The 27,869-nt window shown below is 53.5% G+C and overlaps 1 protein-coding gene across 4 annotated transcripts; it reads left to right on the top strand.

Annotated features, from left to right (window-relative positions):
* Positions 1–13,716: 13,716 nt before the first annotated feature.
* On the top strand, positions 13,717–27,538 carry EPS8L3 (EPS8 like 3). 4 transcript variants are annotated; one of them, XM_025380406.1, is made up of 19 exons: positions 13,717–13,922; positions 15,895–15,949; positions 16,109–16,173; positions 17,794–17,952; positions 18,231–18,380; positions 18,503–18,558; positions 18,957–19,096; positions 19,189–19,304; positions 19,561–19,678; positions 19,758–19,819; positions 20,066–20,140; positions 20,457–20,605; positions 24,413–24,494; positions 24,891–24,925; positions 25,520–25,628; positions 25,841–25,969; positions 26,267–26,340; positions 26,826–26,958; positions 27,216–27,538. In XM_025380406.1, the coding sequence occupies exons 2-19, from the start codon at positions 15,919–15,921 to the stop codon at positions 27,225–27,227; spliced, it is 1,695 nt and encodes a 564-aa protein (XP_025236191.1). In that variant the 5' UTR covers positions 13,717–13,922; positions 15,895–15,918; the 3' UTR covers positions 27,228–27,538. The 4 variants fall into 4 exon arrangements, with proteins under 4 accessions (XP_025236191.1, XP_025236181.1, XP_025236176.1 ...); XM_025380396.1 differs by having other exon boundaries at positions 25,430–25,628; XM_025380391.1 differs by having other exon boundaries at positions 18,954–19,096; positions 25,430–25,628.
* Positions 27,539–27,869: the final 331 nt, after the last annotated feature.

Here is a 27,869-nt window from a genome sequence, read left to right as displayed (position 1 = left end):
GGAGCTGCTGAATAATGCCAGTCAAGTACCAACATGCATACCTTGTCATCAGCCCGACAACCTTTCCTCGTTCTCTCTAGGGAAGGGAGTGAGCAGAGGAAAGAGACTCTCTTTAGCCACATTCCTGGATTTGGTTTGATTCTAAAGGAGCTGGGGTGCCGGAAGGCCCAATTCACCTCACGGTGCCATGGGTTCTTCTACTGGGAAGGAGGGGCTGGGAAAGCAAAGGCAAGGGGGCACAGCTGGAAAGCAGCACTAGTGCCAGGGAAGGGTGTATGCCCACCCCAGGGCTGTCCAGGTCAGGTCACCAGACCACGCAGCTTCAGTGGCCACAGACCTTCCCCGGTCCCCCATTTATGCACAGCTGGCCTGTTTCCTCTGTGCCTGGTGCTCCTCCCCACTCTCCAAGAGACACCCAACCCAGGTCTCTCCCTGGACACTGAGCCCTGACGGGAAGGCCTGAGCTAAGGGAACGTGAGTGTGTCCTGCCCCCTGCTGGTCACTGTAGGGAATGGCTCCTTAACTGGAGAGGCGGGGAAGAAGCAGCCAGGGGCTGCCTGGCTGGCCCCGTGGGATCCACCCCAGCCCCATATTTCATCGTTCTGGTTCAAGTTCAAACTCTTTGCCTTAACAAATTCCCCCAGGACCCAGTTCCAATGCCTCTTTCCAAATCTATTTCCTACCACTCCATCCCAAAGCCTCAGGTCCAAGTAAACCAGCTGTTCTTTGTCCCTGTGTCCTGACCTCCAGCCTCTATACAGGTCATCCCTCCTGCCAGCAATGCCCTTGCCTTTCCACTCTGCTTCAAGACCCAGTCCAAGTTCCACCTCCTTGCTGACTGTGCAGCCCTGGCATCCTCACCCTTGTCCCCTGACACTCATTGCCCAGAGTTCACTCCAGCCACCTGTGGTTTGGGCCCACCTTAGTCTCATCTGAAACTAAGCCAAAGAATGGTGTCACATTGGGATGTGCACAACCTCGGAGTTTCAGTACAGGCCCCAGAACACAGCTGGTGCATAATCAGTGCTGGGCAGGAAAGGTGATCGCATTCCAGCACTCATGTTTCCATGCCATCCACCAGCCTTTGGGTAGTCTTTTTGCAGAGGCTGGCAGCGTCCCTTGGGAAGGGAGAAGGATGGTCTCTGTGTGGGTTTCTGACCAGCCTCCAGGCCCCTTGCCCTCCCAGTACTGGTGTCCAGGAGTCACTGGTCTGCCACGGAGAGGCAGGAAAGAGCGGAGAGTCCCCCTAATGTGCAGCCAGGTAGGAGAGAAATTTGTGTCTAAGGGATGCTGACCCCTCCTCCAGGTTTCCAGGCCACTGTCTCCATTCCCAGCCACTTCTGCTCTCCTAACTTCTGTTTCCTTTCTACCTTCTTCATTCATTTGCTTACTTATGTACTCAGTCAGCAATCACCTATTAGGTGCCAGGCACTGGCCTGACTGCGGGTATCACATACAAAAAACATAAAACCTGCTCAAAGTAACATCATTTAGTGGAAGAGAAAATTAAGGTATTCACCAATGTCTTACATTAAGGTTTTGGACAGAGATGTAAGAAGAGGTGTGCTGTCTCAGATCACAACCCCCGAACCAGCTGAGGAGTGAGGGGAGTCCAGGAAGCCTTCCAGAGGCAGAGATGATTGAGGTGAGATAGGAGGGAAAATGAGGTTTTGGCCAAGCAAAGAAAGCAGGGAGGCCGACGCAGCAGCAAGGTGTGGAGAGGCAAAGTGCTGCAGGTGCCTTCAAGGAGCTTTGGGTTGTCTTTGCGTCTGGGTTTGCAGCAGAAAGGTGAGACCTGGTAAGGCAGCAGAGGCAGAGCTCAAATGCCATGTGCAAAGTCAAGGTGTATGATTTTCTTTTAAAGCATGGGAGCAACTGAAGGATTTATAAGCCAGGGAGTGACATGTACAGATCAGAATTTTAGAAAACTCTGTTGGGCAAAGCTGGAGAGAGATCAGAAGGGAGTATCCCCTGGAAAGGAGATGGCGGGAAAGGCTCGAGAGGGTGTGGGGGAATAAGGAGCAAAGGATTGTGGCGGGGGGTCTGAATTAAAGCAATAACAACAGAGAAGTAAAACAGTCAGCACATTCTGGAGATTTAAGGAACAAAAATAGAGGACTCAATGGCTGCATGTGGGGAGTGGATAGAGGGACCAAGGACTGAGATGGGGACACAAGGGAAGCGCGGTGTTGTGGAGACAGCAGCCCCAGTCTGCAGCATGATGCACTTGAAATGTCTTAGGGACAATGGCCAAAGGTGGGCAAGAGATGGTCATGTAGCTGGATTAGAGATGCAGAGACAGGGTGTTGGAGGCATCAACACAGGCATCTTCGGCTCCCAGACTGTAGCCGAAGCACTCGCTGAGGGGCAGTAGGCGAGGGAGAGAAGGGAGGTCAAGTGAAAGCTCCCATTCTTTCTAGGAGCTCCATGGCTATTCACTGAGGGTACAGAGACAAGAACAGATGAGAGGCAATGCAGTTAGTGGAAAGCCATTCACATCAGAGGACATGGGTTCATGCCAGCTCTTCTAAATACCTGACCATTTCTTATGTCTCCAAGCCTCAGTTTCCCCATTCATGAAATGGACTAGTTTGGGAGGCCAAGGCAGGAGGATCATTTGAAGCCAGGAGTTCAAGACTAGCCTAAGCAACATAGCAAGATCCTGTCTCTACAAAATGTTTAAAATTAGCTGGGTGTGGTGGTACACCCCTCTAGTCCTAACTACCCAGGAAGCTGAGGTGGAAGGACCACTTGAGCCCAGGAGTTGGAGGCTGCAGGGAGCCGTGATCACGTCACTGCACTCCAGCTTGGGTGACAGAGCAAGACACTGTCTCAAAAAAGAAAACAAAAATGATAACCATAAAGCATATCACATAGCTCCTAGCAGAGAGCTACTACCATGAACAACAAGCACGGAGAAGCTACAAGTTTCCAGAATCTTCCAAGTCTGCCAGTGTCCCCACTGGAAGTACCTTTGGACCTCTCTATCCATCAGTCATATTACCAGCTGGATGAGCAAATGCAGGCTGGACCCAGACGTCTGTGCAGCTCCCTTTTGCTTCCCTGAATGGCACCGGCTGGGAGACCCCAGCTCTGTGGGCTCTGTCCTTCCCAGGCATGGTGTGAGTGGGTGGACGCCATAGCCCAGCCCTCCTGATCCCCCGCCCTCCTGACCTCCTGCCTTGCCCTCAGGACCTTCCCTGGAACTGCAGCTTGCTGGGGGAAGGAAGTGCACAGCTGGAGCCTCTGCCCCTGCCCTGTGCCTGCATCCTGGCGGTGTCCTTCCCACCACTCCACCGAGTAGTCCCAGAGGGATGAGGTGGGTTGGAATGGAAAGTGAGATTCAGAAGTCAGGGCGCCCATTAGAACCAAACTGCCCAGCTCCTCTCTGCAGCGTGTGGTTGGGGGGCGGGAGAAAGTGCCCCAATCTGGGACCCACACAGGCACACTTCAAAGAGGTCATCCAGTGAGGCGGCCACCCTTGGCCTCAGTTTCCTCATCTGTAAAACACCAGGTTGGGTCAGGTCATCTCTGAGGTCCCTCCCACCTAGATTGCAATTCTACATTGTCCTCTCCCGTCCTGACTGCGATTCACCATTTCCAGCAGAGGGAGCCCGCACCTCTCCGCAGACAGCCAGGAACCAGTGCCGCTGGTCTGGCCAAGGATCTGGAAGCCATAATAAACATCTATGTGCTGGGCACGTGACATGCTTAGTGCAATGCCTGGCCAGGTCACGTGTTCCATAAATAGAGGCCATGGTTGTCTCCATCTCATAGATGAAGAAACTGAGGTTCCAAGAGATTAATTTGAACCCGGGGGCTCTGGCTCTGATGGTGCTCTGGGCGGCTCCAGGAGGGTGTGATACCATCTCTAAATATCTGAAGGGCTTACCATCAGAGAGGGGCACATTGCAGGGACGCTCCAGGAAGGCAGGTCTGCGCTTGGCCTAAGGAAAAATGTTCTAATGGTCAGAGCTTGCCAGTTGAGACAGGGCCTGCCTGGGCTGGCTGTGAGCACCCTGTCTGAGGAATGGCCTCAGGGCATTGGGAATTGAGGGATGGTGGGTCTCCTTTGTCCCCCTCCAGTCCAGAAGGTCACATTCTGAGAGGACGGAAGGGCCAGACACAGTGGATGCCTGCCTTGAATCACAGAGGTCACCGCCCTCCCCATGGTCTCCCAGCTGCCTCGGGGCTAGAGAGGCCCAGCATTTTCTCTGAGGGCCTCTGGATCTCAGATCACTGGCAGAGGGGCGGTCCCCTACCCACTGTTCCACAGTTGCCTACTTCCACTGGGGACAGTTCTGGAATTCTGTGTAGGTCTCTCAGGGCAAGATCTTTGGTGGCCTATGTTCTTCACAGGGCGGGACCCCTTCAGCCTGATGGGAAGGTCAGCAGAGTCACAGGCCAAGCTCACCAGCTCCTCCTGGGAGCCCTTTGGGCTGTCTGCACAGGCCTCTATATGGACACATATTTCTGGCACAGAATCCACTGAGGGGCAGAGTGGGGGAGGCCAGGGCTCCTGGCTCCAGCTGCTGCCCACTTTCAGAGAGAGCACTGTAGAGCAAGAGTCTCTGGAGTGACACTGCCTGGCTGTGACACAGCACACCCCTGGGGCACCTAGGAGGCTGGGTGGGGAGAGCAGGGGCAGCTGCAGGGATGACTTCTCAGGTTCAAGCTGGTTGGGCGGCAGCCTGGCACTGGTCACTTCTGGGTGACACTTAAGGCAGGACATTGCCAACTGGAAGGCGGTAGAGCACGGGCTCCCATTAGAACCACTGGGAGATTATAAAAATTTAGAATCTGGAGCTCCTTCCTGAAACTCCTAAATCAGACTCTCCACGGATCAAGTCTAGAACTTTGCATTTTCAACCAGGCTTCCCAGGCAGTCCCATGGAGCCAGGCATTTGAGAAACTACTCTAGAGAGATGAAGATGCAGTGAGCCTGGGCAGCCTGCTATCCGGGGTGGCAGAAGAGCCGGGGGAAAGCCTGCGTGGGGAAGAGGTGCCTCAGAGGGATCAGATCTATTCTGGGCAGCATCACAGGGACGGCTGGCAGCAGAGGAAGGCTTTACAGGGAGGTCGACTTTCAGGAGCCTGTTTATGGAGCCTCTCCCCTGCTCCAGACATGTGACCAAGTTGTCTTATGTAAACCATGCAGTCATCATCAGCCCTTTTGACAAATGATGTACCCGAAGTTCAGAGAACTCAGGTTCCAAGGCCACATGGCTAGGAGCCAGAGATAGGATTCACACCCTGTGTTCCTGACGCTGAGCCGCTTCCTCTGCGCGATGGAGAGCGCTCCCCATGGCCTGCGTTGCTGCGGAGGTGATGAGCTTCTGGTCCCTAGCAGGGTTCCTCGACAGCTGAATCCTGCAGGGGGAGTCTTGCTTTGTGCTGACCTGGGAATATGTGTGGGGTGTGGTGCCAAGAAACCAAGGAGGGGCTCCCAGACTCCTCCATGCTGGCTTTGTGCACACACCTACACACACAAACGCACACACACACTCACACACACACACACTCACGCACACACACACACGCAGACACACACCTCCCCGAAGCTCAGGAAGGCTAGGAAAACTCAGTACCAACCGGGATGAGGCCTGGCTCTGGCCTGACACCTAGCTCTGGCCTGAGACCTAGGAATTCCTCAGGGACATAGCCCAGAGCCTCTGGGACCACAAAGAGGCCACACATCAGACAGAGGGGAGCTGAGCCCTCCTACTGGCCTTCCCAGTCCTGGGGCCACTGTTCTCACCCTTTGACAACCCCTCGGGAGCAGGACAGAGTCCCAGGGCTGCAGAAGGAGTTCCTTTCTGGGACATTTTTGTCTTGTTTTCTTACTTGAAAAATTACCATTTATTTTGTGTGGGGTGACGTGGGAATGGAGATGCACTGATTACAAAAATAGCATAACATGTTCTTTGGGGAAGAGTTGGAAAATATAGAAAAGCACAAAGAAAGTAAAACCACAAAGAAGTCCCCTCATCCCAACACAGACACACGTCTAAAGATAACTAACATTCTTTCTGCTCCTGTCTCTTCTTCAAGACAGGCTGCTTGGGTGCAAACCACAGGTCTGCTATTTTCTGGCTGTGTGATCCGGGACAAGTTACTTAACCTCTCTGTGCATCTCTGTGCCTCAGTTTCTTCATATGTAAACCGGAGATGAAAATAACAGTGCCTATCTCAAAGGGCGGTTGTGAGCATTTGATATAAAGACTTAGATGGGTGTCTGTCACTGAGCAACTGCTGGATAAATATTTATATTTACAAGGTTAACATTTTCTGTTTAGATTTTCATTACAACTTTTCTTAACAAAATTGAGTATTACCAACTTGTAAGAAGCTTGTTTCACCATATACTACATCATAAACGTTTCTATGTTTGGGTATTTACATAATTGCAATGTTTCCTGTTTAGATGTCTATGATTACAGGTTTCATTTAGATTTTTCTGTTTCATTTTATATGATTTCAATTTCCCCATTTGTTTGTGTGTTTGTTTGTTTCACAAAACTAAGATCTACATTTTGTAACTTGTCTTTTTCATCTACTGCTAATGGGGAGCTTTTCCACATCACTGAACATCCCTTCACTACATGGATCTGAATGGCCGCACTGTTGGTCTTGGGAAGTGGTTTAAACTGGGGGCAGGAGCAGAAGTGTCTGAGGGAGCGGGCAGCATTGGTCAGGCCCTCTCCCCTCCATACCCATGGCTGCTGGCCAGGCCCGGCCCAGGAAGAAGACTCAGTGCCACCAGCTCCTGGAAGGGGGCCCAGGGCATGGTCCTGCGTGGTGATAGGACTGCCTCTCCCTGTCTCTCCCCACTTGCCCCACAGACTGAGCTGGGCCCAACTAAGCCCCTCCCCTGAGATCCCCAAGGGCTTGCGTTTCCCAGAGGCTGCTCTTTCCTCAGCAGCCACCTCCCAGCCTGGCCCTGGGTTCCTCTCCTCCTCTCCAGCCCAGCTCTCCTGAGAAGCCTGCTCCAAATCCCAACCCAAGGCTGGCCTCTGGTGAAGGGCTTTCCAGATGTCCTTGAGGTCCCTTCCTCCAGGGCTGTCAGGGCAGTGGGGCCAGGGTAATCCAGGCTCCTGGGACTGCCTACCTGGATGGGATGGGATGCAGAAGAGAGGGAAAGAGGAGGGGGCGTGTGTAGAAGTCACCAAGGGGATCCAGGGCTGGGGAGGTGCAGAACCAAGGCCCAGAATCAGGAACTGAGAGACATCTGGACCGACACCAGCTGCCAGGGCAATGAGGAAAAGGCAGGAGAATTCAGAGCCCTGAGCACTGGCTTCAGGTTTGGGGTTTAAACAAACGGAGGCACCCAGGAGAGCTAGGAAAATGGGGGCGGGTCTGAGACCCCAACCCCAGTCCGTCCCCAGACAGAGCAGCTTCCAGAAGCACGTGAGGCCTGGCCTTCTTTCCTGAAAACTCAAGCCACTGAGCCTCTTGTAATTGTGGGACTACAAATCACCCACCTGCCTTCAAATCACCCACTCGTGCTTCGTCTGCCTTTATCGGGCAGGGCAGGCAGGTGGACGGGTGGGCAGCATGGCAGAGTCTAGCCCAGGCCTGACCAGAGTCTCCAGAGACAAGCCCGCCTTCTCCCCTGCCCTCCCACACAGACTGCCCTCCTGCCATGCACCCAGGATCTCTGTTGTCTCATCTGTCTCTGCAGTAGCGTGTTGTTCCCACTAGCCGTTATGCCAAGATGTCTTCCATCCTGAACACATCTGAACAAGTTTCTGGTATCTCATCCCTGGCCCATCGCATCCCCAGCAAAGCCTCCCATGCCCTCTGTCTACACTCGGCAACTCACTCACAGCCCACCTCCTCGCCCTCACACTCTTCAGCCGTCCCAGCTGGCTCCAGCCCCTACCACAAACACACAGATGGTAGCCGTGCCTCCATCTCCCAGCAGCACCTGGCCCAGGCTCCTTCCTGAAACACTGTCTTTTCCCAGCTCTCCTTGCTGTTCACTGGCGGCCCCTTGGTCTCCCCTTGTCCTTCCCAATCTCTTAATGTTGGAGCACCTAGGTTGAGTCGTGAGCCCACTTCTCTTTATCTATACACTTTTGCCCATGTGGTCTCACAAGTCTTAGGTCTCTGAATGTTATTCATGTATTTACAGCTGTCAAGTATCTACTGTTTTCTACACTGCAAACGTTCCCCGCATCATTGAATCATCTTTCTCTACATGCTTCTGAATGCCTGCAGGTGGTCATCCCACTCTGCTGAGCTTCTGACTCACACCTGCCCTGGCCTTCCTGCTACTTCCACCCAGAGGCCCAAAACGCCTCTCAAACTAAGGCCGTGCAGAATGGAACAGAAACTCTTCATCTCCAATTGCCTCCCAATCCCTTTCGTCTTCGGTTTCTCCATCTCACCAGATGTCACCATAACCCACCCGGTTGTCCAAGCCAAAAACCTGGGTCCTAATAGGTCCTCTTTCCCCTCTCAACCCCCATTCTAATCCATAGCATGTCCTGTCCGTTCCACCTGCAACCGAAGTCTCCATCCTCACGGCCCTGCTGTGTCCAAGCCCCACCGCCCTCCCTGCAGCAGCTGCTTGTGGTCTCCCTGAGTCTGTCCCCACTCCCACCACAGCCCATTCTCCCCACTCCAGCCAGAGTTGTGACTAGAACACAAATCCAATCATGCCACTCCTCTGCTTAAAACCCCTCCGTGTCTTCCAACTGGCCTTGGAATAAAAGCCAGGCTCCTGGCCATGGTCTACAGAGCCCTGTGTGCTCTGGCCCTGTCCACCCCATCTCGGTCACCTCTCTGCCAGCTCGTTCCTTCCCAGCTGCAAGCCCTTTACATAGATGGTCTCCTCTCCCAGGCTCCTTCCCATCCCTGGCTCAGCTTGAAGCTCCCCTCCTCAGAGAAGCCTTCTTCGACATCATGCTTCCAAAACACCCACCCCCATGCCGTCGTCCACTTCACTCTCTTTATTTCTCTTGTGTCACTTGTCAGGACCCTGATTATCTTCAGATGCATTTGTTTCTTCTACCTCGGCACGTTAGCTCCAGAGGGGAGGACATCATCTCTCTTGTTTATTTCTCCATCTGGCTCATAGAAGCCACTTACCCAGTGCCAGGGCTGGGGAAAGCAGGGGCAGGGATGGGGGCTGTCTCTGTGATTCCCCAGCAGCCCCAGGGCCAGGTGTCAGTCCCTGGATAGGACCACCATGACTCAGGGAATGCAAGGACTGGCCCTTAAAGGACACACAGGAGTTCAGTCAAGGGGTGAAGTGGGCAAGGAATTGCAGGCAGAGGGATTGCAGTCCTACTGGATGAAGCAGCCTGGGGAGAAGATGGGTTGTCAATCAGCCCCTGATTGACATTGAGGCTGTGCCTCATCCACGTAGTCCACCAGCAAGAGGTTCTGGCTGGACCCTGCTCTGGGGTCTGGTTCTGCGGGTGAGGCGGCAACCATTTACCTCTGAATGCCAGAGCCCTGCCCTACCTCCTGCATGGTCATCCATGAACACGGAGCTCTTTTCGCCAGAGCCCTCCAGAGTTTCCCAGCTCTGACCAGGGCCTGCTCTGGAGCTTCCAAGGAACCCACCCTGCTTCCTGGCCCAGGCCAGGGTGGTGGGAGGGGTTCCTTGGCCCCTTAACCTAAAGCCTGTGCACCTGGGTCCATCCGACGCCCCACCCCACAGAAGCCTTTCTCTGTATATGTTGAGAACCAGCAAGCAGCAGGGTCTTCCAGAAGACAGAAGACCCAGCAGCCTTCTTGTTGCTTCTCCGTGCAAAACCATTCAATGGCTCTACTCACCACCAGGTGATGAGGGCATACATATGCTGTCATCTGCCACCACCTCCCTTCTACACACACATGTACACGCACACACACGTGTACACGCACACACACACGTGCATACACACAGTTTACGCCATACCCATCTTCTCCCCAGGCTGCTTCATCCAGTAGGACTGCAGTCCCTCTGCCTGCAATTCCCAGCCCACTTCTTGGCTGAACTCCTGTGTGTCCTTGAAGGGCCAGCCCTTGCATTCCCTCATCTGAGAAGTCCTTCCTGACACCCCCAAGCCGAGTAGGGTTCTTTCTGCCTGCATACTACAGTGCATGTGTTTACAAGGCCTTCTCTCCTCTAGACAGTGGCAGAAAACAATCTGGGTCCTCAGGGACCTGAAGGGGGCCTGTCCCTCCACACCTGTGGGTATTTCTCATCAGGTGGGATGAGAGACTGAGAAAAGAAATAAGACACAGAGACAAAGTATAGAGAAAGAACAGTGGGCCCAGGGAACCCGCACATTCAGCATGTGAGGACCTGCACCGGCGGGGGTCTCCAAGTTTCCTCAGTATTTATTGATTACTATTTTCACTATCTCGGCAAGGGGAGCGCAGCAGAAGAGTAGAATGAACAGGGTGATGGTAGGGAGAAGGTCAGCAGGAAAACATGTGAATAAAGGAATCTGTGTCACAAATAAGTTCAAGGGAAGGTACTGTGCCCAGATGTTCACGTAGGCTAGATTTATGTTTCTCTTTACCCAAACATCTCAGTGTAGCAAAGAGTAACCAAGCAGTATTGCTGCCAGCATATCTCGCCTCCAGCTACAGGGCGGTTTTCTCCTATCTCAGAATAGAACGACTTCGGCTTTACACCGAGACATTCTGTTCCCAGGGGCATGCGGGAAACAGAGACCTTCCTCTTATCTCAACTGCAAAAAGGCCTTCCTCTTTTACGAATTCTCCTCAGTACAGACCCTTTACGGGTGTCGGGCTGAGGGATGGTTAGGTCTTTCCCTTCCCACAAGGCCATATCTCAGGCTGTCTCAGAGGGGGGAAACCTTGGACAATACTCAGGCTTTCTTGGGCAGAGGTCTCTGCGGCCTTCCGCAGAGAATTGTGTCCCTGGTTAATAGAGAATGGAGAATGGCGATGACTTTTACCAAGCATACTGTCTGCAGACATATTGTTAACAAGGCACAGCTGTAAATCCCTTAAACCTTGATTCAATACGGCACATGTTTCTGTGAGCACAGGGTTGGGGCTAAATTTACAGATTAATGGCATCTCAAAACAGAACAGTTTTTCTTTGTACAGATCAAAATGGAGTTTCTTTTGTCTTCCTTTTCTACATAGACACAGTAACAGTCTGATCTCTCTTTCTTTTCCCCACAGGGACCTTAGTCTCATGGGGGTATCCCCTTCAATGTGATACATGCAGTAACAGAGGGACTCATGTACAAGGCGTCTGGAAGCCACGGGCCAGCTCCACCAGCTCTGGGCAGTGGAAGGCTACTGAAGGAGGCTTACTGGAGACATAAAGGCATAATGTTTCCCCCAGGGCATTCCAGACACAGAACAGTGGCTAGCCAGGTACCAGGGCGTGACTCTTCAAGGAATTACAAGCCATGCCCCAAGCTGAGTATAAAGTACAAGGGGCAGGGAGTTGGGGGGAAGATAAGGCCAGACTCAGAAGCAGGAGACATGAGTTCATCAAGGACTTTAACTGCCCTGAGAAGGAGTTTAGATTTTGTCCTGTGAGCAGTGGGAAGTCAGTGAGGGGTTTTAGGCAGAGGAGTGGACAATCAAATCTCCAGTTAAGAAAGCTTCCCTACCAGCCACCGGGAAGGATCAATGAGAAAAGAGTGAGGCGAGGGCGTGGGTGAGGAGACTGCCACAGGGTCAAAGATAGAAGGTGTGATGGGGTCTGAGGAAGACAGTCGCAGTGGGGTGGAGAGGAGGGGGGACCCTTAGGGCTTACCACAGAGCTGGGTCTGCTAGGAAGGGTAGTCCATCGGGTGTGAGGATTGAGGGAGGACTCAGGGAGGACTCCAGCTCCCTGCTGGAACACATGGCTGGTGGCTGGTGCCTTCCCTGAGATAGGAGCATGAGAGGGGAGATTGTTTGCTGAGAAATAATGAACTAGCTTGAATTCCAAGGTGTCTGTAAGCCCTCCAGAGGGATCCTAGCACCTCTCACCGTACCTAGCAGGCAGAAAGCCCTCAATTCTACAGGAAGCTGTGTAATGAATGAACGAATGTGGTCCCACAGCCTTTTAACCCCACAATTTCAAGGATATGCGCTTCGAGTCCTGCTTCCTGGTGCCTCCGCTGGAACTCCTTTGCAGAAGAACTGCTGTGGCACCCAGAGCTTTGTGCAGAAGCTTTAGTTATGGCCCCAAGTCCCCAGGTATGGGAAGCTTGGCCTCTCCCTGTTCCCTGAGGGGGCTCCACAGAAGCAGAAGTCCCCAATACCTGGCCCCAGGCCCCAGACCCACCCAGGCCACAAAGTGTTTCTGTCTGAGGAGACCCACACTGCTCCCAGGGGCATCCCTAAAGGGCACTGCAGACAGCGAAATGCTGCGAATGCCACTCATTGTTTTTATGCCCCTGCCCATCCTGACCCAGGGCCCCCATGGGAGTCCCTGCTGTGCTCACACTGACTTGAGGAGGGGCCTGTGGGAAGGACAGGCCTGGCCTGAGCTGGGCAGAAATGAGGTGTTGCCTGAACCCCAAGCTAGGGCTGGGGTGAAATATGACTGTGGCCTTCATGGAGCTGGGGGAGGCAACCAGGGTACAGGCTATGTATCCCAAAAGAAAGTGAAGGGCCACGAGATGGAGACCCAGGGAACAGAACCCCAGGACTGCTTCCCATGGGGCCATGGCTGGGTGCCAGCCTCACAGGCACCTGATCCCTGCGCCCCAGCAGCTGGCTACCTGCTGGACTCTCCCAGGGACACACACAGCCCAGGCAGGGAAGGCATCTCCCTAGGAACTGACCTGTGGACTCCAGGCCATCCAGGGCAGCATTGGTTGGGTGGTGATGGGAGAGAAGGCTGAGATCTCCTGGGATAGTTCCAGGGAAGCTAAAGACGGGAGTGCTCCAGCCCTCAGACTCCACAGCACACTCCATCACAGGGCCCGGCACTGGGGCCCTGCACTCTGCTCACAACAGTCCAAGGCTCACCGACAATCCCCTGCCCCTGCCTCCCCTCCTGCCCTGCTCCCTGCTTTCTGTTTACACCTGGCCTCACTGGTTAGACTGTGAGTTCCCAGAGGGTGTGGGAGCCTGGCCCACCCTGAGTGCCAAAAAAGAGTTTTCAATACCATGAAGTGCAGGAAGTGGGTAGGTTCATGACTACAGATAGACGCAGGTCTCTGTTTCCCATCTTTGCTGAAGCCGGCCAGGCATCCACCAGGGGTCTGGGCACAAGATGGGGTAGAGAAGGAAAGAGAGTAGAAGAGCAAGAATGGGCTGGTACAGGGGCTCCTGCTGGAAGGGACAGCAGTAGGGACAGAATGAGGGCCCTGCCGGAGGGAATCTAAGTCCTCCATGTAATGCCCCATGTGGCTCTGTGCCCCAGTTCCCATCTTCTCTGAAAAGATCCATGTCTTGCTCACAGGCACCACCCAGGCACACAGGATCACACATCTATGGGTGCCACCCATGCACAGGCACAGCACACACACCAGCCCACAGCTTCCCCCAAGCCTGGAGTCCACCTCCTGCCAGCCTGTGCCCTCACCACAGAACCCAGACTCTGGGCCATGCATACTCTCTCCTTCTGGTCCCAGGCCCATGCCTGATGCTGATCTGTTCCCCAGAGTAGGCACGCAAAAGGCAGAGGGAAGAGGGGGCCACACCCCAAGGCTAGAAGTGGGGAAACAGGGAAGCAGTAGCCTCTAGCTAAGCTGGGGACACCTGTCAGCACAGACACTGCCGCAGGTCCAGGTTGATGTTGAGTGGTTAGTGGCCAGGAGGCCTCCCCACCCGCCAGAGTCCAAAGAACACAGGCGTGGTTGCCTCTGTAACCTCATCAAAGGCAGGCTCTGCCTGTGGCCACTAGCAGAGAAGCTGCTGTCCTTCTGCCACCAGCACCGGACCACCTGCTCCAAGACCAGCCTCCTGGGAGAACCAGGCACCTGGTCTTCACTGGCACCCAGGTAAGGGCCTGGCCCCCAGGTAAGATCGGGGCCCAGCCCAGTCACAGGGGATCCCAGGGCAGGTGGGGGCAACTTAGTGGCTTCCCAGGCCAAGTCTCCAGCCTGTTCCCAGCTGCAGCCCAGGGGATCAAGCCCGAGGAGGGGCTTGGGACTCAGCAGCTGGCTGGTGGGCTGGAAAGCAGAGCAAGGTCCAGGTTCCGGAAGGACCTCTGGGATGCTTGCCCCAGGGTCTGTGAGGTGATGGCCTTCCCTGCTCCAAACCCCTACATCTAGGGCTTAAAGGGGGAAACTGGGCTGTCACAGCTCCCCTACCCCTAAGGGGCAAGGCAGGCCAAGCCAGCCCCCTCTTCCCTTCCTGGGGTAGGGAATCTTTGGAGGCAGCTGTTCCCCACCTTGACCTACCTACCCACAGGGCCCTACAGGGCCCACCCTGGTGCTGAGGGAGTGGGGAGTGGGGCTGACCAGGGCCAGACCTCACTTCCTCTTCTGCATGGAGAGCATGGAGAAGCAGGAAGTGTTACAATGGGGGTTGGGGGAGGCTGGGAAAGGGGAGCAGGCTTCTAGCCCAGCCTTACCCCTGGAGAGAAAAGCGGTCCTCTCAAACAAGGAAACCAGAGATCCAGCCGTCCCTTCCACATTCCCTTTATTGTTCACTGGCAGCTTATTTCCTTCAACACTGAGTCATCTTATCAGATCCTACGTCATTTTCACAACAGTCCTAATAAACAAGGGTGTGGGTTGCTCTCTTACATGTTACCCGGGGTATTCCAGTATCTCTGCACAACTGAGGTGTACCATGAGGACCTGTGGATATCCACAAACCTCATTCAGATTAACACATACCCTTGACCTGCACAGACTAACTCCACTCCCAGCCGGCACACACACACCACATTTAATTCCACTCCATTTCAACATGTATGTTCTCTAGACTTCCTCCGTGACTGCGCACAGCCCAGTGGCAGAGGCATGTTTACAAACCATTAAAACATGAAGCTTGCAATCAGACAGATCTGGGTTTGCTCTCTATTAAGCACTCATTTGTGACCTCAGGCCTGTTACCATCTTTGAGCCTCAGAGTCCTCATATGGTAAATGGGGACAATACCAGTACATGCCTTGTGAGGTTGTTTTGAGGATTAGAGTGACTGAAGATAAAGCTGTTAAAACAGTGCTAGGCACACGGCACCAAGTAAGTGGACGGCAGTGAGGAGGAACTGATAGGATGCTGGTAAGGGGCTTGGCACCAGGCTCACAGCACCGTGGTGGCTGATATGACTATCGTTGCTGGAGAGATATGTACAAGGTCCAGTGCAGCATTCCAGCACAGCTGGAATTTAAAGGGTTGGGGCCAGGAGAGGACCTGGGCAGAGGATACAGAGTACAAAAAGCAAAGAGCCAGGAGGCCTGGGGAGACACTCGTGGAGGTCAGCTCACTGGCGAGTCCTGCAGTGCCATCGTAAGTACACACACGCATGCATGCAGTCTTCCCAGAGGGTCTACAGCTGAAGAGCCAGCATCAGTGTCCTCTCAGTTTGCAGAACTGTAACAGGGTTGAACAAGAGGGCCTACTTTGGCAGAGTCAGCTACAGAACCCTCAGCATCTTTCATACCCAGGCCTAAGACAGGATCTGAACGCAGGTCCCTATCTATCCAGGTTTCCTGGGCTCCTTGGCATGAGCTTTATTGGCCAAACAATGGGAGGTCTGAGCCTTCCCTGGGGCCCAGCCATGCTGTGGCCTCCCTGGCCCTCCCTTCCCTCAGCCTGGGGCCTCCAGGCCCAGCCAAGACAGAGGGCTCCTCAGTGGAGGACACTGGCTGCAGATGGCTCTGGAAAGGGCCCCTGGAGCCAGGGGCTTTGGGTCTGGTCCCAGAGGCCTCCAGTCAGAGCAATAGCAACTGTCCTGCCCTGCTGTGCCTGGTTCCCCTTTCCCCAGCTCTGAAGGCTGCCTCTGGTTCACTTTGGGTTCTAGGGAGCTGTCCTCAGCAGCGTCAACATGTCAAGGCCCAGCAGCAGAGCCATTTACTGTAAGCTCCTGGCAGGCCCCTCTCCCCTGCCCTCCCACTGAGCCCCCTGAACGTCCCATCCTCCACTCCCTCTTCCTCACAACAACTGCCCCCAGCAGTTGCCTGAGTCTCACCTCGCTCTTCTGCCTGCTTCCCACCCCTTGCTCTGTGCCCCTGTAGTGCACCGGAAGGAGTACTCCCAGAACCTCACCACAGAGCCCACCCTCCTGCAGCACAGGGTGGAGGTGAGTACTTCTGCAGCCCTGGGCAGTGTCCAACTAAACCCAAGTGTTCCTGTGTGCCCACTGCCCTGCCAGAACATGGACACCTCACACAAGTCCCTGCCCTGGAAGCCAACAGCCTGTCCCAACCATGTCCCATGGATTCAGATCCAGCAGCCTGCCAGAGCATCTGCTCAGTGTCAGGGAGTAGGAGGGGTGGTCGGAGTGGGCAAAGCAGGCCTGGCTGGAGGTTGAGCGGGTGGGTGTCCTGTCCCCAGACAGGAAGAAGTAGCAGCAGGATGGGATAGGAAGCACTCGCAACCACCCACCCACCTACCCTCACCTGTCTCCCAACTCCCTGCTGCCCGAGTCCCCAGGGCACTGCTCCATTGCCCAAGACCTTGCATGGCTGGAGGCGGGAGTGTGTGAGGTCTTTGGGCCCTGTGGAGGATTGAGATGGCCACTGTTGGAGAGGGGAGCCACGTGGGCCCAAGCCTCCAGGGTGAGTGTGAGCAGCTCCAAGGCTGCTCCAAGGCTAGAAAGGAGTCTCTGGCTCTGCCAGGGAGGATGACGCAGGCACTGCAAGATTTAGGTGCCTGAAGGGCTGTCGACACCAAGGTGAAGGCGAAGCACAGGCTATAAGGGTGTGGTGGGGAGAGCAGGCACAGGGTCAGGCTGGAGCTCTGGGGTAGAAGAGCTCCACTGTTAGGACTCCAGTGAAGAACAAGCAGGGAGGGAGCTGGGGAGATGGTCTGGAGGTCCCACAGGGCAGCAGAGGCAGGGCTCCCACAGCCAGCTGAGGAGAGGCCAGGAGGACTCAGCTTCTCTGTAAAGTGAAGGTTGAGAACAGGCTTACTTTAGGCCCAGCAGGCAGAGCAAGAGGAGACATGTTCAGGAGGATGGAGTTTGCTCACGATGCCAGGGTCCCCTGAACATGCTGGTAGTGTGAACACAGGGAGAGGAGCTGGGCCCTGGGCAGGGGTGGGGGTCAAGGGGCAGGAGGCAGGCTGCATCTCCCCCTCACAAGAAGCCTGGGTGGAAGGGGCCTTGTGAAGGCAATGTTTGACTGGGAGAAGGGAGGGGCTCCCAAAGGAAACTGGATAACAGCAAAAAGCTCCTGAATGGTCAGCCTAGCAGTAGGCAAGGACTTGAGCAGAGACTGAGATCACAATGGATGTCTCCAGGCATGAACCATGGAGAAAGAGACAGGAATTCTGGGTGAGTGAGGAGGAAGACTGGGCTGAGACTGAGTTCCCAAAGGGAACAAAGGAAGCCAGGGACAGAATCTGAGGGTCCTGTATCCCCTCCAGAGGAGCTATTTGTTGGGTGGCTGGATCGCACATCCACCACCACCCAGCTGCCTCACCTGGCCTGGACTAGTAAAGGCCATGCCTGTCCTTCCTCTAGAGTCCTCAAACCCCTCCTGCAGCCCCTCAGACTCAGACTTGGAGCCCCCATCCCTGGCCCCAGTGCTTCGACACCGGCCCTCACATTGGCCCTGGAAAGTTGCTTTATCTGATGCCTAGAACCTCCCACCTCAAGGGGGCCGAGGACACGTCTTCTTCCTCTTCTGCTTTTCTCTACCCAGCATGCCTGTGGTCCCCCTCTCTGAGCTTTCTCCCAGTCCTGCCCCTCTCCCTGCAGCACTTGATGACATGCAAGCTGGGGAGTCAGAGAGTCCAGGGGCCCAAGGATGCCTTGCAGAAGCTGTTCGAGATGGATGCGCAGGGCCGGGTGTGGAGCCAAGACTTGATCCTTCAGGTCAGGGACGGCTGGCTGCAGCTGCTGGACATTGAGACCAAGGTCAGCCCTCCCAGAAAACCCAGCCATAGCCAGCGTGGGCTATGGGGAAGCAAACACTAGCTCTTGAACTCCACCCTCCATGCCCCAAAGGGCAGCCACCCTCCCCAAATACAACACACACCCAGGCCTAGGAAGAGACAGGGGACAGAGGCACAAGAGTCAGGTAGATGACACCCCAGCCCCAAGTCACCAAAGGGCTAGGACGAGCTGGTCAGGAGCTCCCAGAAGCCACACCTGGCTCTTGGTGGCCTCACAATTGACCTCTCCACCTGGCCCAGGAGGAGCTGGACTCTTACCGCCTGAACAGCATCCAGGCCATGAATGTGGCGCTCAACACATGTTCCTACAACTCCATCCTGTCCATCACCGTGCAGGAGCCAGGCCTGCCAGGCACCAGCACTCTGCTCTTCCAGTGCCAGGAAGTGGGGGTGAGTGGTCAGGGGTGATTGGTCAGGGGTGGGGTTCATCGACTATCACCCCACCACACACACACACACACACACACACACACACACACACACACTTAGCCTGCCTGACTGCTGCTTCCCAGGCAGAGCGACTGAGGACCAGCTTGCAGAAGGCTCTGGAGGAAGAGCTGGAGCAAAGGTAGGCAGCCTCGGCCCAGCCCACCTATGGGGCCTCCCAGCTCAGCCTCGAGGGCCAGACCCTGACCCCATATCTTGGGGGACCCAGAAGGTTGTGGCCCAACCAACCTGGGCCTGGACTGAGGAGGAGCCGGGACAGAGGTGGGCATAGGGAAGGAGCTGGGCCCAGGGGGCACTAGAGATTGTCCTCAGAGACTGAGATAGGACCCGAGAGGGCCCAGAGGGTAGGCAGATGAGGCAGGGTGGAGTCAGGGGTGGGTCCAGAAGGAGACCAGGGAGCAGGCAGTAGGACTCCTGGAGAGAGGTGGTGGTGCCCCTGGGTCCTGGAGCAGAAGTGTGGGGAGGGCCTCTCTCCCAAGAACCTTGTCAAAGATGTGGCCCCTACCATGTCCTCAGCAGACCCCAACTTGGAGGCCTTCACCCAGGCCAGGACAGATGGAGGGGGCCTCCTATGGAAAGGCCACTCCCTCTGGAGCAGGCACTCTCTCTGGAGCGGGGACTCCCTCCAGAACAGCCCCACCAGAGGACCCTAGAGCACAGTAAGTTTGAGGCCTGGGGGCAGGTGGAGGAGAAAGTTTCGATAAAAAGTCAAATATCTAAGATCTAGATGAATGGTCCCCTTACATTGCAGGCCTCCCGCCATCCCCAAGGCCCCTGCCACACTATCCCAGTGCCCGAGAACCAAGTGTCTTTACTCCGCCTCCTCCAAGGCGGCCCTCTTCCCCCGAGGACCCAGAGAGGGACGAGGTAACTGCAGGTGGTCTTGAGCTTGCTGAGGCTTTCTGGGCCTGGGAAAAGGAAGGACACCAACCCTCCCTCTTTTTCTAGGAGGCCAGGGTCCCAGGATGGCCAGGGCCTGGGCCAGGAGGCCAGAGAAGCTTGTTTATACTCCAGGCCCGGCCTGAGGCTGGGGCTTGTGGTGGGGAGGGGTGCGGGAGGCATGTTGGGAGTTCTAGAGCAGGCCCAACTGCCCATTCAAGGCCATGCGTTGTTTGGGGCCCAGGAAGTGCTGAACCATGTCCTAAGGGACATTGAGCTGTTCATGGGAAAGCTGGAGAAGGTCCAGGCAAAGACCAGCAGGAAGAAGAAGAAATTTGGGAAAAAAAGCAAGGACCAGGGAGGTGAGTACTGAGGGCCAGGAGAGAGGAAGAAGGGTGTCTTGGGGTGATCTGTGGCCCACTGCCTTGCCCCTTCTCCCAGGTCTCACCCAGGCACAGTACATTGACTGCTTCCAGAAAATCAAGTACAGCTTCAACCTCCTGGTAGGTGGCTCCCCACAACTTCACCAGGCCTCTCCTCTTCCCCTTCCTCCCCACTAATCCTCTGCTGTCTGGACTCAACCATCCCAAGCCTTTTTCTTCTCCATCTACTCCCCCTAGAACCTCCCCTCCTCTCTTGGGACTTGTGGGAAGTGCCAGCCTTCTAGCCAAGGCATAAAACAATTATGGTGCCCTGGTGAAGATGGGGTGGGGTGAAGGGTGGTGACAGGCATTGCCCTGTGTCCCCAGGGAAGGCTGGCCACCTGGCTGCAGGAGACAAGTGCCCCTGAGCTCGTGCACATTCTCTTCAAATCCCTGAACTTCGTGAGTCAAGGGAGGACAGGGTGGTGAAGAGGGACAGGCTGAAGTCAAGAAGGAGTAGAGGGAGGAAAGGAGGCTGGTGGAGGGGGACGGGGGAGCAGGGGCCAGGGTGGAACCAGATGGGCTGGGGTCAGAGCCAAGGACGCCAAGGCTCCAAGGGAGACAGGAAGGAGCAGCAGGCCCAAGGCAGATGGGGACACTTGCAGGAATTAACATCCTACGATTGCAAAAGTGGGAAGCCAGGGACTCTGGGCCTTTCCCACCCACACTGGGCCCTGTGGGAGCCTAGGCTTCCTGACATTTTCCATCTCTCCCCTAGATCCTGGCCAAGTGCCCTGAGGCTGGCCTAGCAGCCCAAGTGATCTCACCCCTCCTCACCCCTAAAGCCATCAACCTGCTACAGTCCTGTCTAAGCCCACCTGAGAGTAATCTTTGGATGGGGTTGGGCCTGGCCTGGACCACTAGCCGGTGAGTGAAGACAAGGCCTGAACTGAATTGGGGGTCGGGCATGGAGGCATCAGGCAGGACATCAGAGGTGGCCAGGCTCTACGTTGCCACAAACCAGAAACATTTCAGAGCTACTCGGGGGACTCTACACAGAGCTCCCAACTTCTTATTTGGCTAAGTGCAAACAGTTTATTAACAAAAGAAAAGTGCACATTTGCCATCACCCACTACTGAAACATGTTATCTCAGAAAAAAGAACAGTTTTTCCCAAGAAAAGGGAGATGGCAACCTTCTACTAAAATATTTTCTCATTTTTGTCAAGGACAAAGTGAAAACTTTGTCTCAATCCAGCCCCAAATTTAAGAATTACTGACGTAAGAGATGCTGCAAATGTAGTATCAGTAAGACTTGGCAACCAATGAGCCAGGGGTTAAGAAAGAAAGAGATACTCCCTGCAGGGGTAACTGTGAGATGGGCAGCTGGACAAAAAAGCCAAAGGAGGCCAGTGCGGTGGCTCATGCCTGTAATCCCAGCACTCTGGGAGGCTGAGGTGGGCGGATCACCTGAGGTCAGGAGTTCGAGACCATCCTGGCCAACATGGTGAAACCCCGTCTCTACCAAATATACAAAATTAGCTGGGTGTAGTGGTGCATGCTTGTAAACCCAGCTACTTGGGAGGCTGAGGCAGGGGAATCACTTGAACCCAGGAGGCGGAGGTTGCAGTGAGCTGAGATCGCCCCGCTGCACTCCAGCCTGGGCAACAGAAGGGAAACTCCATCTCAAAAAACAAAACAAAACAAAAAGCCAAACGGATGAGAGCCAGGGGAGTGGGAGGAACCAGCTTGGGCACGCTGATCTGAGGCATCCTTGGAACATTCCGCAGAGGCCTGGTGGCTGGGCAGCTGAGAGGGGATGCACGGAAGTGATGGCTGGAGGCACAGCTACTGGGGAGCACTCCAGAGGGAGCCCCTGAACGTACCTTGACAAGCATAGTTTGTTCTATTCCATGAAAGAAGAGGCAAGGGCCTTGGCAAACTTCTACATGGCGAATGCAAAAAGGGTTAAGAAGGCAGAAGAGTTAAGGAGAACCTGAAGAGCAGAGGGATGAAAACCAAGAGAAAAGGCTTTAGAAAAGCAGAAAAGCCAACAGGGACATGAATCTTTCCTTGGAGTTATTTGCCTAATAACCACTTTTACTTTGTTTGAGGCAAGATCTCACTCTGCCACTCAGGCTGGAGTGCAGTGGCGTGATGATCTCATCTCACTGCAGCCTCCACCTCCTGGCTCCAGCAATCCTCCTACCTCACCTTCTTGAATAGCTAGGACCACAGTGTGCCACCTGTGTGCCACCACCATGTCTGTCTATTTTTTGTATTTTTTTATAGAGATGGGGTTTCGCCATGTTGCCCAGGCTGGTCTTGAACTCCTGAGCTCAAGGGATCCGCTCACCTCAGCTTCCCAAAGTGCTGAGATTACAGGCATGAGCCACCGCACCCCACCATGACCAGTTCTTTTCAATTCAGCCCCATTTACAAAATTTTGTGTCCAGTTTGTCTGAAGACATGAATTATAGTTCAAAACTATCTATTTTTTATTATGGTATAATATACATAGCATGAAATTAACCATTTTTATCATTTCAACCATTTTAAGTGTCTGATTCAGTGGCATTACATTCATTAACAATGTGTGCTACCAACACCATTATCTACAGTACTTTAAGAACTTTTTCATCATCCCAAATAGAAATTCTGTACCCATTAAATAATAATTCCCCATTACCCACTCCTCAGCCCTTGGAAACCTCTATTCTACTTTCTGTCTCTATGAGAAATATGTTGCCTGTTCTAGGAACCTCATATAAGTGAAATCAGACAATATTCATCCTGCCGTATGTGGCTTGTTTCACTTAAAATAATGTCTTCACGATTCTTCCATGTTGTAGTATCTATCAGAACTGCCTTCCTCTTTATAGCTGAATAACACCCCGTTGTTATGAATATGACACATTTTGTTTATTCATTCATCTGTTGATGGACACGTGGGTTGTTTCCACCCATAACAATCTATTTTTATGCACCCTCTGTGCAGTCACTAAAATGAAATTACTTATCAGTTCTGGACCTCCCATCTCATACCAGTGTTCCCTTGTCCAAAACCCTGGGACTAAGAGTACCTGAATAAGCCAGTCTCACAGCTCTTGGGGCTGTGCTGGGCTCTCACTGTCCGTGGGAATAGCTCTGGTATCTGTCTAGCACTAGCAGGAGAGGAAAACAGAGGTTCTACAATAGACTCAAATAAGAGGGCCTCAAATTCCTTCATTCAGCCACTTTAACATTGAATAATCATGTCGAACACACTATTTTGTATTTCAAAACCCAGCCTTACTTCTATAATTTCAGTCCTTATAAAAACAGATTAGCACATATAATTTTTCAAATACCCACAAAGATGCAAAACAACTTCAGTGTTCATAAAATGATGTACAATTGATAAATACTTCTAAATGTAATATTAAGTCAGATGTGCCCTTAGATGTTTTCTAATTTCTTAACATAACCAGAAATAAATGAAAGAAACATAGAAAATAGAATACCTAAAGATATGTAAAAACCCTCAAAAGAGTTCAATTTCAGGCAAATTCTATTTAGATAACTTGATTTTTGGCAAATTGACCCAAAGCTATAAGTAACACTGAATGTTGTGGTCATCCAGAAGAACAGAGACCATACAAGGCCATTGGATTTGGCAATCAGGATTTTAAATGGACTAGTTTCAATAAAGTAATGGCAGAAGTAGAAACCAGGTTGCAGGAATAATGAAAGAAACAGAGATAAGAATATATAGGCAGAGGATATAGGCATATTCTCAAAAAACTTGGTAAGAAGAAAGTAATAGGATGACAGCTTATAAGGAGTAGTATTAGGGTCAAGACCCAAGCATGTTTCTAAGGCACAGAAGGAACCAATTAAAAAGATTCAGACGAGGGAATCTTTCCTTTGTTCCCATTGAATAAACACTTAATAGCTGCCTCCTGTGTATCAGCCACTGTACTAGGGGTACAGCCCCCAAGGAGATCTATATATAGTAAGAAACAAAGAGAAAAGAATCATGAGCAATGCAGTGTGAGAAGAGCAATAACCCAGGGATGTACCAAGTTCAGCAGAATATTTACTTCTGCCCCAGTGAAGCAAGGAAGGGAACTTCTTCAAGGAAATGAATGGGCATTCCCTGGACAGACAAGAGGAAAATATTCCAAGCACGGCAAGCCTGAAGGCCACAAACAGCATGGTCCTCCTGGGCCCTGTGCAGTGGGAGAGGGGGAGGCTGAGAGGCAAGGACCAGCCCATCTCAAAGTCAACGGGAGCAGCTCAGCTGCAGTCTACTCACAAGGTGGAAATCCACAAACAATTTAGCTAGAAAGAAAAAGATCTGCTGCCAGGAAACTAAAAACAGCCTAGAAAAATACTGCACAAGCCCCCTGGGGTGTTGACCAGCCCAAAAGCTCTTGTAGTTCCACTACTTCAATCCAAACGCCCAATCAGGGCAATGAAGCGTCCATCATGTTCTTACGGAGGTGGTGTATCTTTACCTCACGGGCAGAGGTGAGGCTGGCCCCCAGACACCTGCTCTGTGGGATGTGTCCAGGCTTAGCTGTTTGCTCCTTTGTGGGTGTCGGGGCCTTTCATCTGTGCACATGGACCATGTCACCTATTAGCCAAAAGATTCCTGAGGCTAGGCCCTGTCATCCCCTCCCTCTTCACATCCCACAGCCTGGCATCAGAGTTCACAGAGTGGATGTGAACTCAGCTTTGTTTCTCTCTTCAGGGCCGACTGGACAGGCGATGAGCCGCTGCCCTACCAACCCATATTTTCAGATGACTGGCAACTTCCTGAGCCCTCCAGCCAAGTAAGGGGAGCTTGGCACAGAGCCCTACCCACAGCCCTAGTCCCTGGCTAATTTCTGCCCTCCCCATCCAAACCATGGTCACACAACTAGTGTGACCTAACACTGGCAAGCCAGCAAATTCCATGGAAACCCAAAAGTCACCACCAGACTACAAACAGGATATATTTGGGGAGACTCTCAGGGCTGGGACATAGGCTCAATTTCTGAGGCCCCATCTCCAAGTGGTGGGTGGGTGGGTTCATGTGGGCACCTGTATCTGTATACTGGGGGAGACAGGAAAAGGGACAGGAGGCAGCTGTGTGTGAGCTGCTTATGCCTGTGGTCAGATACTCCAGCTCCCTCCCACCAGGCTGGCTGCCTCCTGCTCTTACTCACTCTCTGTTCTGTCCCTTACAGGCACCCTTAGGATACCAGGCCCCTGTTTCCCTTCGGTATGCTTTGGGCTAAGTAGGGACCGTGTGGTCCTGGGGAGGGAGGGACAGGGCTGTTCCTTTGGATCTCTGGCTCTCTATATTTCAAGAGAGCCAACAGGGTCTCTTTTAGCCAGACAAACATGTACAAGGACATCCCTCTCCTACCTTGGGGGAAAATCAGTGTTCTACCCTCCTAGGCTCCCATAGCTTCTTCTCATGAGACTACCCACACATGTTTCTGATCTCCCAAACTCAAGTATAAAGTGCTTAGGGCAGAGCTCAGATGTAGAAAATTCCACTCCCGGAAATGTCTTCAGAAATCAATGACATTTCAGACCCCTCCTGCCGGCAGAAAGCCCCACTCCAAGCCCCACCTAACATTGACCTGCCAGCAAACTCTAAAGAAACCCAAAAGTCACCATCAGACTGCAGGCAGGAGATACCCGGGGGGACTCTCAGGGCTGGGACATAGGCTCAATTTCTGAGGCCCCATTCTCCAGCCATCCTGACTCTGTTTCTTAGGAGGGGAAGTCATAGGTTAGGGAGCACCTCACACTTTCCTCAGGAGAAGACACACAACGATGACCCTCAGCCTGGGGACCCCAACTCCAGACCCTCCAGCCCCAAACCTGTCCAGTCAGCCCTGAAAATGCAAGTCTTGTATGAGTTTGAAGCTAGGAACCCACGGGAACTGACTGTGGTCCAGGGAGAAGAGCTGGAGGTGAGGCTTGGGCCAGAGGCTAGAAAAGGAGGTGGTGGTTAGTGGGAGCTACAGGCAGCCAAGGGTGGGTGGTCCAGGGAGGGGGCTGCCAAGGTGGGTGGCCTAGAGAGGGAGAAGGAGGGTAGGAAAGGGCCGGAGGGAGAAAGCCTTGTGTGGGGAGGGCAGGCTGGCTGGACAGAGGCTCAGGGGACTGAGGTGGTGACTCTTGGCAGGTTCTGGACCATAGCAAGCGGTGGTGGCTGGTGAAGAACGAAGCAGGACAGAGCGGCTACATTCCCAGCAACATCCTGGAGCCCCTGCAGTCGGGGACCTCTGGGACCCAGAACCGGTCACCCTCTCGGGTACTACCCAGCCTGGACTATCCAGAGCCCTAAGTTGGAGGTGGGGGTGAGGAGGATTCAGGGGCAAGTGGAGGAGATAGTCTTGGTTTGATTTAGACTGTATTATTGCATGCTTAGTGTGTGCCAACTTTATCATGGGGCCAGAGCAGAGAATAAGACCAGCTCCCCGCCAGACCAGAAAGCCACAGAGTAAGAGAAGTGATTTGATGGGAACCTAGAGAAGGGACCCAGATGTTAGGGGCTGTGGTTGACTGTGAGATGAGATGGACTCTGACCCCTGGTTCCCCCTGATTCTAGGTTCCAATGCTTCGACTTAGCTCGAGGCCTGAAGAGGTCACAGCCTGGCTGCAGGCAGAGAACTTCTCTGTTGTGTGAGTGCCTGGCCCTACCGGATGTGGAGGGAGAAACTTTAATAAAGGGCTAACCAAGGAAACCCAGAGACCCAGAACATACAACCTGGCCTACATTGTACATGACCCCGATCCAGCACTGTCTCTGCTGAGTTAGAGGACAGAGCAGAGGCGTGTTCAAGCCTAGATTAGAGATTAAGTGGGGAACCCTGCTGTGGCAAAGGCAGCAAGGATCAGGGGAGTGGACTCAGGAAGAACCCCAGCTGCCAGCTCAGTCGCCCCTCCCCAGCCAGAAGATTCTCTCCCAGAGCACTTCTTTCAAGCCTGGAAGTTCTGAAATTGGCTGAAGCCAAATGCTGACTTTACTCCTTCACTCCCAGACAGCCTACTCCATGAATTTTTCTGTAACTCCAACCTCCAAGCCCAAAGAGCCCCTTTTCTACCCAAATGCTCAGGCCTAGAGTGCTTCCAGCGCACCACTGATGGCTTTTGCCGTTTTTTCACAGCACGGTGAGGACACTTGGGTCCCTGACGGGGAGCCAGCTACTTCACATGAGACCTGGGGAGCTACAGATGCTATGTCCACAGGAGGCCCCACGAATCCTGTCCCGGCTGGAGGCTGTCAGAAGGATGCTGGGGGTGAGGACACCTGGGGGTCCTGACACCCATTGGGACTGTCTGGTGCTCCTGGGTGAGAGAGAGTGCGAAGTTGACAAGCCTGCTGGCCCAGCCCTGGGGCAGAACTGAGTGTGGCGGGTGCTGGGCACAGGATATTCCCCCAGGGGCTTAGCTTCATGCATTCAGGCTTACCTTGAGGCTCCAAGCTTATTGGTGGCATAAGCTCTGCAGATCCCTCACCTGCCACCAGCCTCATCTGAATCTTTTTCTTTCCTCAGATAAGCCCTTAGGCACCAGCTTAGACACCTCCAAGAACCAGGCCCTGCTGATGCAAGATGGCAGATCTGATACCCATTAGAGCCCCGAGAATTCCTCTTCTGGATCCCAGTTTGCAGCAAACCCCACGCCCCAGCTCACACAGCGAAAACAATGGACAGGCCCAGAGGCTGAAGCAAACAGTGCCAATTCTGGCTGTGTTGGAGTCTCCCCAGTAACCACCTATTTATTTTATCTCTTTCCCAAACCTGGAGCATTTATGCCTAGGCTTGTCAAGAATCTGTTCAGTCCCTCTCCTTCTCAATAAAAGCATCTTCAAGCTTGTCATGTGCCTCCCTCGCGGCTTCTTCTGGGCCTGAGGGAGACCAAAGGCAGGGAAGCAGGAAGGGCTGGAACACTTGGCATGAAAACAGCAGCAAGCCTACATCCATCACTGAGCCAGATTGTTTGAATGTGAGTGGACATTCACACAGCAACCTGGAGCTGGGAATCAGAATTTGAGAATCATGGTCCAAGCTCTCCTCACTGTCTTTCCAAACAAACTCCAAAATAAAGCTATGCTCACCATCTTTTTCACACACGCGTCTCTCAGTATATTCCAAGGTACCCAGCACAGCTGCAGGCACACCACTTCACAGTAGCAAAGAGCACAAGGA

The sequence above is a fragment of the Theropithecus gelada genome, chromosome 1 (assembly GCF_003255815.1).
Source record: "Theropithecus gelada isolate Dixy chromosome 1, Tgel_1.0, whole genome shotgun sequence".
NCBI lineage: Eukaryota > Metazoa > Chordata > Mammalia > Primates > Cercopithecidae > Theropithecus > Theropithecus gelada.
The sequence above is the reverse complement of the archived record's forward strand: the minus strand, read 5'-3'. Positions and strand labels throughout refer to the sequence as shown.